This window comes from Mesocricetus auratus, unplaced genomic scaffold (assembly GCF_017639785.1).
Source record: "Mesocricetus auratus isolate SY011 unplaced genomic scaffold, BCM_Maur_2.0 Super-Scaffold_100028, whole genome shotgun sequence".
NCBI lineage: Eukaryota > Metazoa > Chordata > Mammalia > Rodentia > Cricetidae > Mesocricetus > Mesocricetus auratus.
Window position 1 is genome coordinate 11,382,003 of NW_024429209.1, and position 13,126 is coordinate 11,395,128.

Consider the following 13,126-nt stretch of genomic DNA (forward strand, 5'->3'; position numbering starts at 1 on the left):
GAGAAGCCCATGGATGCCTCTTGTCCCTCACCCACCCCAGGAACCCTGGGCATGCCCCCCCCCCCAGCGGAGCGCGGGATGAGAGAAATGCAGAGTGACAACTTCACCTCGGCCCTGCCACGTAGCTCACCAGGCAGAGAGTCGGCGCTGCTCCTCAGGAGCCGCTCCTTCCGCTCACGCAGGTAGTTAATGATCTTGTCTGTCTCCTCTGCAGTGAGGTATCTGTTGTCTGCCAGGAGGTTGATGAGGCTCTGAATGGCTGGAGGGTGCCCCCCACGACCGCCCTCCTCTGGGCCTCCACGATCTCGTTCCTGTAGAATGGCTTCATTAGCCATCTTGGCTGCCTGTCGGGCAATCTCCTCACGTTCCTTCTCCCGACAGTTATTCTTGTAGCGTTCATAATTTCTGGCCACCAGCACCATGGCATCTGCCTGGGGCATGTTGCGATGCTCTGTAGGAGGGAATGACACAAGTTATTTTCTCCCATGACAGATCCAAGTGCCCACTGCTGCACTTTGCCAAGCCTTTCTAATTCTCAAAGCAGAGAAGCACTGCCTTGAGCCTAGAGCGAGGTAGGCTGAGGGAGAGAGCAGTGCTCTTCAGTGTGGGACAATCCTTCCTATACAGCTATTTCTTCAGTGAGATTCCTGGATCACAGACCTGTGGTAAAAACCAAAGGAACACAAGAGCCTCCCACAGAGTCGAATAGACCATGTGGGAGCAGCCTGTAGCATCTAGACACCAGCAGGAGGCCAAAGAATCTCTGTAAAGTCTGGCTCCCCGCTGTGCGCCTCAGAGCAGAGCCACCACTTTTAAATCCATCAGTTCAAAAGTCATGGACTGAGATCACATTGCAGTGTGGGGAGGGCACTTCTTGGAACCTTACATAAACACCCTCACACAAACTAAGGGCAGCTCCTCAGAGACAAATGACTTGGGGATTCTAACATACCCTGTGACTATGGGTGTTGACAGCCAGGCCATCAAAGATTCTGGGCAGGTGGAAAAGAGGAAGTTAGGCTTTAAGAGCCACAATCAGGGCATGGGTGGCTGAGTGTAATGCTTGGGCTCAAAGCACAAGTCACTTTGAAGGATGACTTGAAGGATCCCATCCTTCCTCTGGAGGACCAGAGCTACCTCTTGTCCTCATAACTCCTCTACTTGCTTCTTCGTCATACTGACAAACAGTCTGTGAAGCCTGTTTCCAGGAGCTGCACTTCAGGCAGCAGATGTCTAAGCCAGACTTCACTGGGAGCCAGGTGTGACACTGGAGGTTTGAGATGGGATACTATGACAGTACTGACATCACGGAAATCAGTGAATGCTACAAATCACCCGCCTCTACGGTAGAACTGGTTGTTGAACAGTTTGCAAGCAGTTCCAGTGCAGTATCAGAGAACACCAAGGAAAACATGATGATGAAAGTCTCCTGGACAGCACAAAAGGGGTCTGCTACATTGGAGATGACACACATCAGCCACTCTCCAAAACCCACATCGCACAGGCAGGCCACCGAATCAGTGTGCTGATGACTATCTCTGGGAATCAGTGTGCTGGTGACTATCTCTGGGAATCTGGACTATCTGGGTACCTTGTGGAGTTCCAAACATGATGTTGACTGTACAGGAGCGGTGAATCTGGTGCTGCTGGGTGATGACAATGGCAAAGGGAGACCCTCCCCGGCTGACGTCCTCCAGCGCTTGTGATAATGACACCTCTGTGTTGAGGAAGATCAGGTCTACAACCATGCCAAGGTCTCGTACCTTCCGCCCCACAGACTCAGCATAATCCCTGTAAGAACAAACGGGATACGGGTGAGCACTCCCTAGCCATATCTCAATCTGAACACTCCTGGACCCTAGCCTGCTGTGTCTCCTTTTCAGAATCAGGCTCTAGCACACCCGGTGTTAGGCTTCTAGTTTTAACTTGCCTATGGGCTGGCAAGGAAGTTGCCAGTAGGATAGTATTTTATTCCCTCCATCTCATTTACTATCACTGGACACTGTTTCTATCTAGAAGTCTTGCTGTGTTAGTTGAGCATTCCTGGTACTTTACTCTTGAAAAACAAGCCTCATGGAGAATACCTCCCATTGAGTTCAGCTCAACAAACTGTTTCCAGAGGACTAGTCCATGAATTAACCACAGGGAGTTGTAAAAAGGGTACACTAAAAGAACTGTAAGCCATTTTTACATGAGTTTTAAACATCAAGGTAGAGCTCACTTCACGAGGAAAGATTTGGTCTACTGAGGGACTTTAGCTTCCCAGCTAAATATGCCGAACCATAAATAGTCACGTATGAAGGACACTAGAGAAAGCATCACCAGCTTCACTTCAACGCCTGAGTCATCAGTCTCACTCACTTAAAGGAAAACACTGTGTCTTCACCTTCGCTCTCATGCCATTCAGATGTTCAAAATGGGAAGAGCCCATCCCAACCACGGAACAGACATTATCAGAGGAATGAAGGAGGCACTGAGCACACTTTTTCCCATGAAGCCTGACTGCTTCTTCCAAGGGTGCTGTGTTGTCAGCAGTGGGGTCACACTCCTCAACACTGGGCATCCTGCTAGAGTGCATCCTGGGAGCTTCCCACCTGAAGCCACAGCACAGGAGCATAGCTCCAGACTTGCCATTCCCATCAGCCTCTGCCTTAAGGGTTCAATAATGGAGTGCTCAGGTGGATCTCCTGTGGGTCTTTTGCTGTCTTTTAGCCCCCAAGGCTGAGTTGTTTCTCAGAGGTCAAACCTTCAGGATTTTTTCCATTATTTGCTGTCTATCTATATAAGTGCCCATGACAACAGTTTCCTGAGGATGTCACCAAGATATCAGATACAACCACCTTTTTGATCTTTTCCCTAAAGTATCTTTCATAATTTTGCTAAGTTTTCAAACTTGATCGCTTCCTGTTTATCTTCTGGAAGTTCCAAGCCATCTTTGGTAGCTGACACATCTTCCCCTCAATACTCTTCAGCTAGTGGACACAGTAACCACCAACGAGCTTAGTCATACAGATCACTTCTGAGCCACTACTTGGAGATGGTCCACAGGAGGTTGCCTCCCCTGGGAGAAAACATGTGTTTATGGTTTTCTCCACTCTGGTCTTTAGAAGAAATCACCTTATCACTAGAAACAGCCATGTTGTATCATATAAGCTATGAGAGCATCTGACTAAGAGGGTATCATAAAACTTTTTGTAGTTTCTCCTTATCCTCTACCAGTTTACTTATTACATTTAAAACATTTATTTTATGTGTTTAAGTGTCTTGTCTGCATGTATGTCTGTGTACCATGTACCTGGTGTGGAGATCAGAAGACGGCACTGGATCCTCTGGAACTCTAATTAAAAGTGCGTTGTTGTTGGCTGTCATATGGGTGCTGGGAATTGAACCCTGGTCCTTTGGAAGAGCAGTCAGAGAGTGTACTGAACCACTGAGCCACCTCTCCAGTTCTTTTTCTGTCACTTTAATGAACAAACAGCTCTAAGCATTTTTTAAACCAAATTAATTCTGATTGCTTTCTAAATTTTGCTTTGATGCAATATTTCGCAGGAAATACTTAGGAGGGAGGTCTTTGGAATCCAAAATGGCTCTAGTAAAATTCAGATCCTCAGGGGCTAACTTGTGGTTATGCAGCTCAGTGTTCTTCCAGTTGCTGGCAGAGTACCTAGAGAGCTCTTTACTAACATCACGAGGACTTCTGTTCCCAAACAGGCTTTGTTCTCTCAAGCTCTTCTTGACTAACGTACTTCTCCATCGTCCTCTTCTTTTTCTCCTGGCTTCCTTTCTTCTGCCTCTTCAATGGAACTAAGCCTCTATTACGGGTTCTGTACCAGACTCCTTTCCTTGTCTTCAGCCTCATCCCCACTATCATACACATTCTCCACGAAGAGCGTAATGGGATAAGCCAAAAAACCGGGACCGTTTCTTCACAACCTTCTTCGTTCATCTTTCCTCTAAGCACCCAGGTTCAGTCCTCTTTCTGATGCAGTAGCAGAACCTTTGCTCTATGACCCATTGCTTCCTTACTAACAGTCTTGGCTTAGCAGCCATATCATTCATCAGTTATCAGGTTTGGTGACTGAAGCCATTTCCCAGCAGTCAGATACAAAGAATAAAAACCAACACCAAACCAAACTGGGCAATGTGAAGGACCTCACTAGCCTGCAGAGACTGCATGAAAATTTTAATCCTAACTTGGTGATAAAGCTAAGGTTTCTGATGAAGCTGGCCTTGGGTCAGACCTTGTTCACTGAGAATGAGATTAATGTGTAGCTCCTTCCTAGGTTCTAGTTTACCAGGATCTGTCAGGCTTTCATATCTGATTTTGTTCAGAGCATCTGATGAACTTATCTGAATAGATAGTATTAATCATCAATATTTACTGGGCAGTTTCTGCCTGGAAGGCAAAAATCTCAACTTCTTTCTCCTCTATCAGTAGGGTTTCCTTAGGTACACTGGCTGCACATATTATACAGGTTCTGCAGTGTAGCAGTCCCAGGATTCTGAAGCATATGTGTTCAACTAAGAACAGAACCTTATCCTGTAGCCCAGGCTAGCCCTGAATTTGAAGCACTTCTAGCTCTACTCTGGAACGCTTAGACTATAGGCATGTCTCACTGAGCAGTCGATACATTTCTTTTGTCTAGTCTTTTATCAACTGCTTTCCATTTTGTGCTGCTGGACTTCTCATCCCTTGGGGAGACTGCATGGGACACAATGGGAAGAAAGCCTGAGTTTTTATGCTAGAAATGGGTTTGGATTTCAGTTCCAGCATTTATTTGTGAAGTTGTGAAGCTACGAGCAAGTCCTTTATCTCTTAACAAAGTCAGCCCTTTTTCTTCTAAAGCCAGTAAATCAGAAGCATGACTCGATACCTGTCATTTCTTCATCTTGCCTCGAACTCAAACTCCTAACCTTTTCCTGGCACAAGACTCATTTATATACTTTTTGTCACCTTCCTCACTAGACTGTGAGAACTACAGGCAGATGGGACTAAGTGTATGACTATTAAAACTGTAGTCCTAGTACCTAGCCACCCCTCGCTGAATGACACATATATATTATAGTGATGATAAAAGTTATTTATGTAAATCACCCAGGAGGTCGTTTGGGGTAAAGCACTCAGGGGGTCATATGGAGTAGGTACTCAGAAAATAATGGCTATTTATCTGGCATCTAGACAAAGCAAGGCAACCCAAGGCCTGTGAACTTTTGCCTGATGGCTCAATATAGATTTCCCTAGCCACTGTACCTTTAAAAACATACAGATGTACTAACTACATGGGGAAACAGAACACGGCTACGGCAAATGTGTAAGCTGGACAGAGTGGAACAGAGAGGTCCTGTGGACTCTGACTTGGCTGTGGTCACCTAACACCTCAGCAAGACAAGGCTCCATTCCATTCAAGGCTGCCCTTTAAGTGCGGGAGAGATACTACTTTTCTTGACTAGAATATATTCCCATTCTTGCTCTTAGTTCACATGGTTCTAAGGGCTAATCTCACCTAAATCTATGGCATACAACCCAGCTCTAGTAAATTACAATATTCTGGGCCCCTGTCCAAAGTGACAAAATCAGAGAGAGGAGTTACAGTAAGGCAGCTTAGTCTCATGAAAACAATCTAAGACTTGGAAGAATACTTGGAGGGAAGGCTGGAGAGATGGCTTATTAGCACTTGAGAGTGCTAGCTGAGGAAGCAGACAGCCTAGCATAATGGGGACGTCCTTCTGTGTGTGTTTCTCTTACTGGTGGATGAATAAAACACTGCATGGCCGACAGCCAGTAGAGGCAGGAAGATAGGTGGGACTAGGAGATGAGGAGAATTCTGGGAAAGGAAGGCAGAGAGGACCTAAAAGAGATGCCATGTAGAGACTGGGAAGATGGGACGCACCAGGTATTCTCTGGTAAGATATGGCAATGTAGAAATACATAAATTAGTAGTTATGGATTACTAATTATGACAGTTAGCCAATAAGAAGCCATAGCCATCGGCCAACAGTTTAATAGCTAATATGTATGTGTCTGTGTGTTCACTGGGGCTGAGGCAGCGGGAGCAGGTGGGACGAGAAAACGCCAGCAACACTAGCAGATAACAGTAGTTCTAGATTTAGCAAGAGGCCTTTTCTCTGAGATGGGGCTTCTCTGTGTAGTCCTGGTTGTTCTGGAACTCTGTTCACCACGCTGGCCTCAAACACCGAGATCTACTTGTCTGCCTCCCGAGAGTTGGGATTAAAGATGTGTACTGACCTGGGGGGGCGGGACGGGACACGAGTACATTAGGAAAGCAAAGCCTTGTCTTCAAGGAAAGCATGGTCAAAAAGAGAGCAGAGGCAAGTGAAGGAGAGCTGGGATGCCAGCAGAGGGCAGGTCTCGCTGACAGCTGGACTTGAGAAGGGGGCCATGGCTGAACTTCCTATTGGGTTTTCTGTCACTCAGAGACAAGAACTCTAGCTGATACTCAAGACATCACAGAATAAGGTCAGTGAGCGAAGTGCTAAGCAAAACCCTCCATTTTTGTGACATTTTCCATACCAGTGAGAATCAAGCACGGGTTCTTACTTAGTCTGTTTGTTGACCACAATAACAGAGCAATCCACAGGCCTCTCGGCATCAAAGCGCCGCTGGATTTCCTCAAAATACTGACGATAAAGCTCTTCTCTACGCCGTTCCTCACGTTTCAAACGCTCTGCAAGACACCAGCGGGGGGGAAAGGGGAAGTAAGGGTTGCCCTTCCATAAAGTACGTAATCCTCATATACCTATCTCAAAATTAACCAGTTTTATTCCTTTCTACTATCTTATATCCATTAAGATGGAGCCATGGGTGATAGGCCATGGTCACTGTAATGCTTTATATGATCCTACTACTAAACAGACCTCAAGAAAGGCTGTTAACTATTTATGCAAAAACGGTGGATCAGCCAATGTGGTGACTCATGCCTATATAATTCCAGAACTTGGAAGACTGAGGCAGAAGGACTGCTGAGGTCAAGGTCTGCCAAGCTTACATAGTGAGCTCAGCATGGGCTACTTTGTTTAAGAAAGAAAGAAAGAAAGAAAGAAAGAAAGAAAGAAAGGAAGGAAGGAAGGAAGGAAGGAAGGAAGGAAGGAAGGAAGGAAGGAAGGAAGGAAGGAAGGAAGCCTGTGCTATATCAGACTGTCTCAAAACCAAAAAGCAAACCAGCCATTGTTGATTTCTCTGAATACATTACCTAACACTGGGCATTGCTATTCTTTTAATGTCTGCCCATTTTGGCAGATATATTTCATTACTATTCCAATGTAAACTTTTGTGGACTTTCTAAAAAACAAAGTGCCCAGAGATAGTCAAATGGGCAAGAGTGACTACACTCTAGAACACCTGTAACAAGGCTCTTCCCATCTCTTAACTGGCCAGTAGGAAACAATAAGAACATTTTTGATAACAGGGTTGAGAAACCTAGGTTGTAAAAAGTAACACAGATGCTTACTTGCCTCTACCTAAAAGAGAAGCTGCTAGGTAAGGATGATAGACATACAAAGCCCTACACCATAAGTATGGTCGTTATCTGCAAAACAAGTAACAAGGCAGTCTCTGAGCCTTCACCTGCCATCGTCTGCCCTCTCATTTCCTGTGGGATGACTAACCTACAGGATGGTGCTAATTTGCATTTAAACATCAACATTAACATTTGTGGTTTGCCTCCCTGGGTCTCTAAGCCCTTTGTGTGGAGGTGGTGGTGTCCATGAATGACTCTCCCCCAGGAATGGGAACACTGCTGGGACTTCACCTTTAGCTCGGGGGCCTCGTCCATCAAAGCTATCTCTGTAGCGGTCGAAATAAGAATCATCCTTTCTCCGGCAGTAGTCATCCATCCGCAGATAGCGGTCATAAGAGCCTTCTCTCCTGCAAAGTTGGGGACAATTTCTCAAGTTACAACTCTGTCCTACCCTGCAAAAATCAGATGCAGAGACTACTTCAAAACCAAAGCTCCCTAACACAGTCACAGACTTTGGGATACAGGTTTGTATGGAGGACTTGTTGATTGTCTCTGGGACTGTGTCTAAGTCACAAAATGATAGGGACTTGGGATGAAAAGCGATGGAATAAAGACAGCACTTGAGCAAATGAAAAATGTCTGTTGGAGGAGTCATTTCATGCGTTCCTCAACTCTCTTCCCTGTATTTTAAAAAAACTGTAGTAAGGGGGCTGCAGAGAGGGCTCAGCGGTTAAAGAGCAGTGGCTGCTCCTCCAGAGGTCCTGAATTCAGTCCCCAGTAACCACATGGTGGCTCAAAGCCATCTATAGTGGGATCTGATGCCCTCTTCTGACATAAAGTCATACATGCAGATAGAGCACTCATATACATAAAATAAATACATCTTCTAAAAAACTGCAGTAAAATATCTATCAATAATATTCCATTTTAACTTTTTTCTTGGCAGGGTCTCATGTGGCCTTGGACTTGCTCTACAGCCAAGGCTGGCTTTGAACTTCCATGCCTCATTTTTCTGTGCTAGTATCACAAGTGGCCATCACCATAACAGGCGTTATCTCAGTGCACACTTCATCGGCACTACAATCCCAATGCCATACAGTTGTTACTGTTACCCATCTCCAATTGTTGGTCAATCTCAAACAGAATTCCACATCATTTGCCTGCTTTCCCCAGCCCCGACAATCTCTATTTCCTGTCTATGGATCTGCCTATTCCAAGGACTTAAAATAAGCGGAATCACACAGTAACTGCTTTTCTGTGTGTGGCTTATTTCACTTAGTGCAATGTTCTCAGTGTCCACCTGTTTTCATATTATCAGCATTTCACTCTGCTTTATGACTGAATATTACTCCACTGTATGACATGGGTATCTAACAGTGATGGATATTTGGATTGTTTTGTGGTCTATATGGATAGTGCTGCTGTGTGTGCTCACACATGACTGTCTGAACCCTCCTCTGCTCTTTAACTTGGTGAGTGTGGTGTCTGTCTTGAAAGTGTGGAGGCCACAGATAGATGTCCTGTGCTTATCTATTTGTCAAAGATGGCTGGCCAAGAACTACAGGGATCTACTTGTCTCTACCACCTCAGTGGAGGAGCTACAGATGCACACACCATGTCTGGCTTGTTTGTGGGTGCTGGGGATGGAACTTAGGCCCTCATGTTTGTGCAGCAGACACTTCACTGTCCAAGGCATTCCTAGCCCAAGCTCTTGACTGAAGAACTGAACCACTTTACACGGTGGTTTGAACATGTCTTCCTGCTTCATCTTCCTATGCTAGATCACAGGTGTATACCACCACACCCGGCCATTAAATCATCCAACTATATACCACTATCTACATCTTGCTAATAATCATTTTCTGCATCTTTCCCAAAAATCATTAGATGTATCCGAGCAGGTGTAAAGTAGGTTCTCACTGTGGCTTCATCTGCATCTGCCTGATGACTCATGAAGTGGACCAATTTCCCCATGTTCTTGCATGGCCAACCTAATTTATATTCTACCTCTGCTTTCGTCTATACAACATTGTCTTTCACAACACAGACGGCTTCAGATGCTTGTTTTTTTGTTGTTGTTTTTTGAGACAGGGTTTTTCTGTGTAGCTCTGGCTGTCCTGGAACTCAGTCTGCAGACCAGGCCTACCTCTGCCTCCCAAATGTTGGTATTAAAGGTGTGTGCCACTATAACTCTAGATGCTTTGAATAAGCACAATTCATCAAACATTCAACAAACTTACTGTGTGTTACTTGATAGGGACATAAGGAAATGTAGGGTTACTTTATATGGAGTTTTTGCTAAGTGTCTCCAAACACACCTAAGGAAAATTGCTAACAAAAGGGCAGATGGGCAAGCTCTGGATATACCTGTACAGAGGGTCTCGGGAGTCTCTTATGTCTCTGTATCTGTCATACACGGGGTCTCGATGATCTCGAAAATCTCTAGAGTCCCTTAGGTCACGAAAGTCCCGAAAATCTCTCAGGTCCCGAGCATCACGTATACTTCTGCTGTCTCTGTGATCTCGAATGTCCCGGCTGTCTCTGTGGTCCCGCAATTCCCGAGGGTCTCGAATGTCTCTGCTATCCCGGGTATCCCGGCCATTTCTGCCATCCCTTGGTTCTCGTCTGGGACTTCCTCGAATTGGAGAGCGATCACGCCTTGTATCTCGACTATCTCCAAAGCCATATGGATCCCTGTGGGAGTTAGCAAAAACATGCTAAGACAAAGAAACTTTGGGTGGCCAACTTTTCAGCTCTTTATAGAATGCCACCTCCCTCCAAGTATTTTTCTCTGAAACACAACACATACAGTGAGAACATAACTAAAAATTTTAGGACAGTCACCCATCTTGTTATCAATAAGTCCTAGAAGGTTCTAGAACCTCAAAAGATTATAGCATCAAAGGAAATATGCATGAACAAAAGCCAAAAGTTGTGGCTGGAGTAGTAGTAGTAGTAGTAGTAGTAGTCACTGGGCTTCCGGTGTTATTCAGTGCTTCTTACACATAACAAATACTCTTCAGTCACAACAAGTTTTCAAATAGACTTTCCCCTAAAGTCTATTTTCTTCCATGACCAGTATCTGAAAAAGACTTTATGGGTCAAAACTATGGGGCACAGTAAGGGCCAATGCTCATAAAGGAAAAGCCAACCTGCAGCTCTCTATGGGAGAAGGTGCCACCCTTCAAGTCTTTCAAACACAGCAAGCACTTCAACAGTGAGAGCAGGACTAGAATTTTAAGGACAGTTACCCCATCTCTGTCACCCTGCTCAGACACAATCTCATACAAAGTAACCAGAGGAATCATTTTTAAAATATAGAAAACCGGGGCTGGAGAGATGGCTCAGCGGTTAAGAGCACTGACTGTTCTTCCAGAGGTCCTGAGTTCAATTCTCGGCAACCACATGGTGGCTCACAACCATCTTGAATGAGATCTAGAGCCCTCTGCTGGCATGCAGGCAGAAGACTGTATACACAATAAATAAATAAAAAACAAAACAACAACAACAAAATATAGAAAACCAGTTGAAATATCCAGCAAGACATTCAAATTGCAGGGAAAAGGCAAGCAGTTGGGATGTCAGGTTAACAGTTCTACAACAATCGGCTCTTGTACTGCCACTGGTAGGAGTCTCTTCAATCCAAGGGCCCTTTTCACTACTTCCTCCTTGTTGACTGGCTCAATTTGAGTTGTTTTATGACTTAATCCACAAACATGCCTGCCTGCATACTTTTGTTTATATGGTTTCTCTATTTCCTAGATGAATCAAGTGCCACCCAACCCTCGCAGGCAAGCCCTTGTATCTTCCCAGTAGCTGTTTTCTCCAGGCTAAAGCCTCCATGTCTGTGATTCACCTTCATCTGGCACTTATCTTTGTACAATGTCTTATGTCTGACCCACTTGCAGGATAACCTCCTCCATAAAGCCTGACCTAAACTTTTGATCTTCTACAACAAACAGGCTCCTCCCCCAGTTTTCCACCTTAGCAAATGACACCATCTGACAGGCACTCAACCAGAAAGCTGGGTGTTGTCATGCTCCGAGTTACAGGCCTAAATCACATTTGCTTCCTTCTCTGAAAGGTGGTGTCAGCTCTGCCCACTTTACCTCCCCTGGCACCGCCAAATGCTGCCTCTCCACCTTGCCCCCTTCAACAGTAAGAACCTTCTGGAGCCCTCCTTTCATCTTTGTCCAGAAAGGTCGCTCTTGAGGGAACATTTATGTAGTAAAACCCTTCAGTAATTTCTCACAGTATCTAAATTCAATATAAAATCTTTACCAAGGTTAGGAAGAGCCTGAATGATCTTGGACCCTAACTTCTTTCTCCATAGTTGACCACTTTCTTGCCATATGGCCTTCCATCTACAACTAGCTTAGATCTTTCCTGATCCTCTTGTGCAGCAGGAATGGACCCATATTTCTTTTCTAGGTTTTGGTATAGAAATACCCCCCCACTCCCCGATTCTCTTAAGCTTATTTTTTGATATTTGGGACAGGGTCTCATAGCCTAGACTCATGATACTCCCGTCTCCCTCAAGGCGCTGGGATTACAGGTGTGTATTGCCATCACACCTGGCTGATTCTGTTCAAAAGTAAATATGTATCTGAAACTCTAGTACTTAGGGGGCTAAGGAGGAAGGATTGCCATGACTTTATGGCTAGTCTAGTACAGACAAGCTACATGGTGAGATCATGAGTCATTGAGGGGAAAAATTATTTTCTGCCCCTAAAATGTTAAGGTTATAATTTTTTGGGTGGCACTAGAGACTAAACTCAAGGTATCACACGTGTTAAAAGTGGGTGCTCTACCACTGAGCTGCACCCCATCCCAACTGCTCTGTACCTCCTCATATCATTTAGTACGAATTTACAGTCAACATTCATCTAGTGCATCTTCCTTGGTAGACTACAAAATCTACAAGGACAAAGATGTTACCTGATTCTGCCCTAAAAACAACCCACACAGAACTATGTTGGGAGGGACGTGTTCCTACACATATTACTGTATTTAGCAAACTGTCCTGAACATAAACATAAACACAGTGCACAACATTTTAATCAACAAAGGACATCATACACAACGGTATTCTTATAAGACTATAACACAGAGCAACTGTCTGCATGTAAATGTACTTTATATTGTTTACAAAACAACAATAAAAAATTGCTCAGTGGCAGGTTCTGGGACAGAGCCTTTTCTTAGGCAGTGAATGGCAGTATACCTGTTCACATTGATTCCCTACCAACAGAATGCTGTCTTTAAGACTGTGCCTCTAGGGTATTAGCAAGGAGTTCAGAAAATGTTTAACAAATTCAACTATATTACTGAACTCTAAGCTTTTCAAGAGCAGGTACCATGTTCTGTTGTGATTCTGGCATTCCTCACCACTGTACATACTAGGCATTTACCACAATGCCATTGGCTTTGAAGACAGCCTTGGTTTCCCTTCATCCTCATAGCTACAGTAGAAACAAATTAAATGCAGTTTTTTTTCTACAACAGCTGTGACTATTCCGGTCCTATATTTTAAGCCTCATCAACACTCTTTTGATTTGTGGACATGTCATCCAGTAGCCAGGTATTTACCAGACTCAAGTGCAGACTAACCAAGACAACACAAGCTCCCCTATTGAATCGCAGAATCC

The 13,126-nt window shown here is 44.6% G+C and overlaps 1 protein-coding gene across 2 annotated transcripts in view; it reads right to left on the minus strand.

The window, feature by feature from the left end:
- Ncoa5 (nuclear receptor coactivator 5) overlaps nucleotides 1–13,126 on the minus strand; it is a 33,748-nt gene that overhangs the window by 2,136 nt on the left and 18,486 nt on the right. Inside the window, exons 3-7 of one of the 2 annotated variants that reach the window (XM_005084983.4) lie at nucleotides 9,846–10,172; nucleotides 7,770–7,885; nucleotides 6,560–6,686; nucleotides 1,592–1,791; nucleotides 131–451 (exon numbers count right to left, since the gene is read on the minus strand). In XM_005084983.4, coding sequence (XP_005085040.2) covers nucleotides 131–451; nucleotides 1,592–1,791; nucleotides 6,560–6,686; nucleotides 7,770–7,885; nucleotides 9,846–10,172 — 1,091 coding nt within the window. Of the gene's footprint in view, nucleotides 1–107; nucleotides 452–1,591; nucleotides 1,792–6,559; nucleotides 6,687–7,769; nucleotides 7,886–9,845; nucleotides 10,173–13,126 lie in introns of both variants that reach the window. The other variant, XM_021235912.2, reaches the window with a different exon arrangement.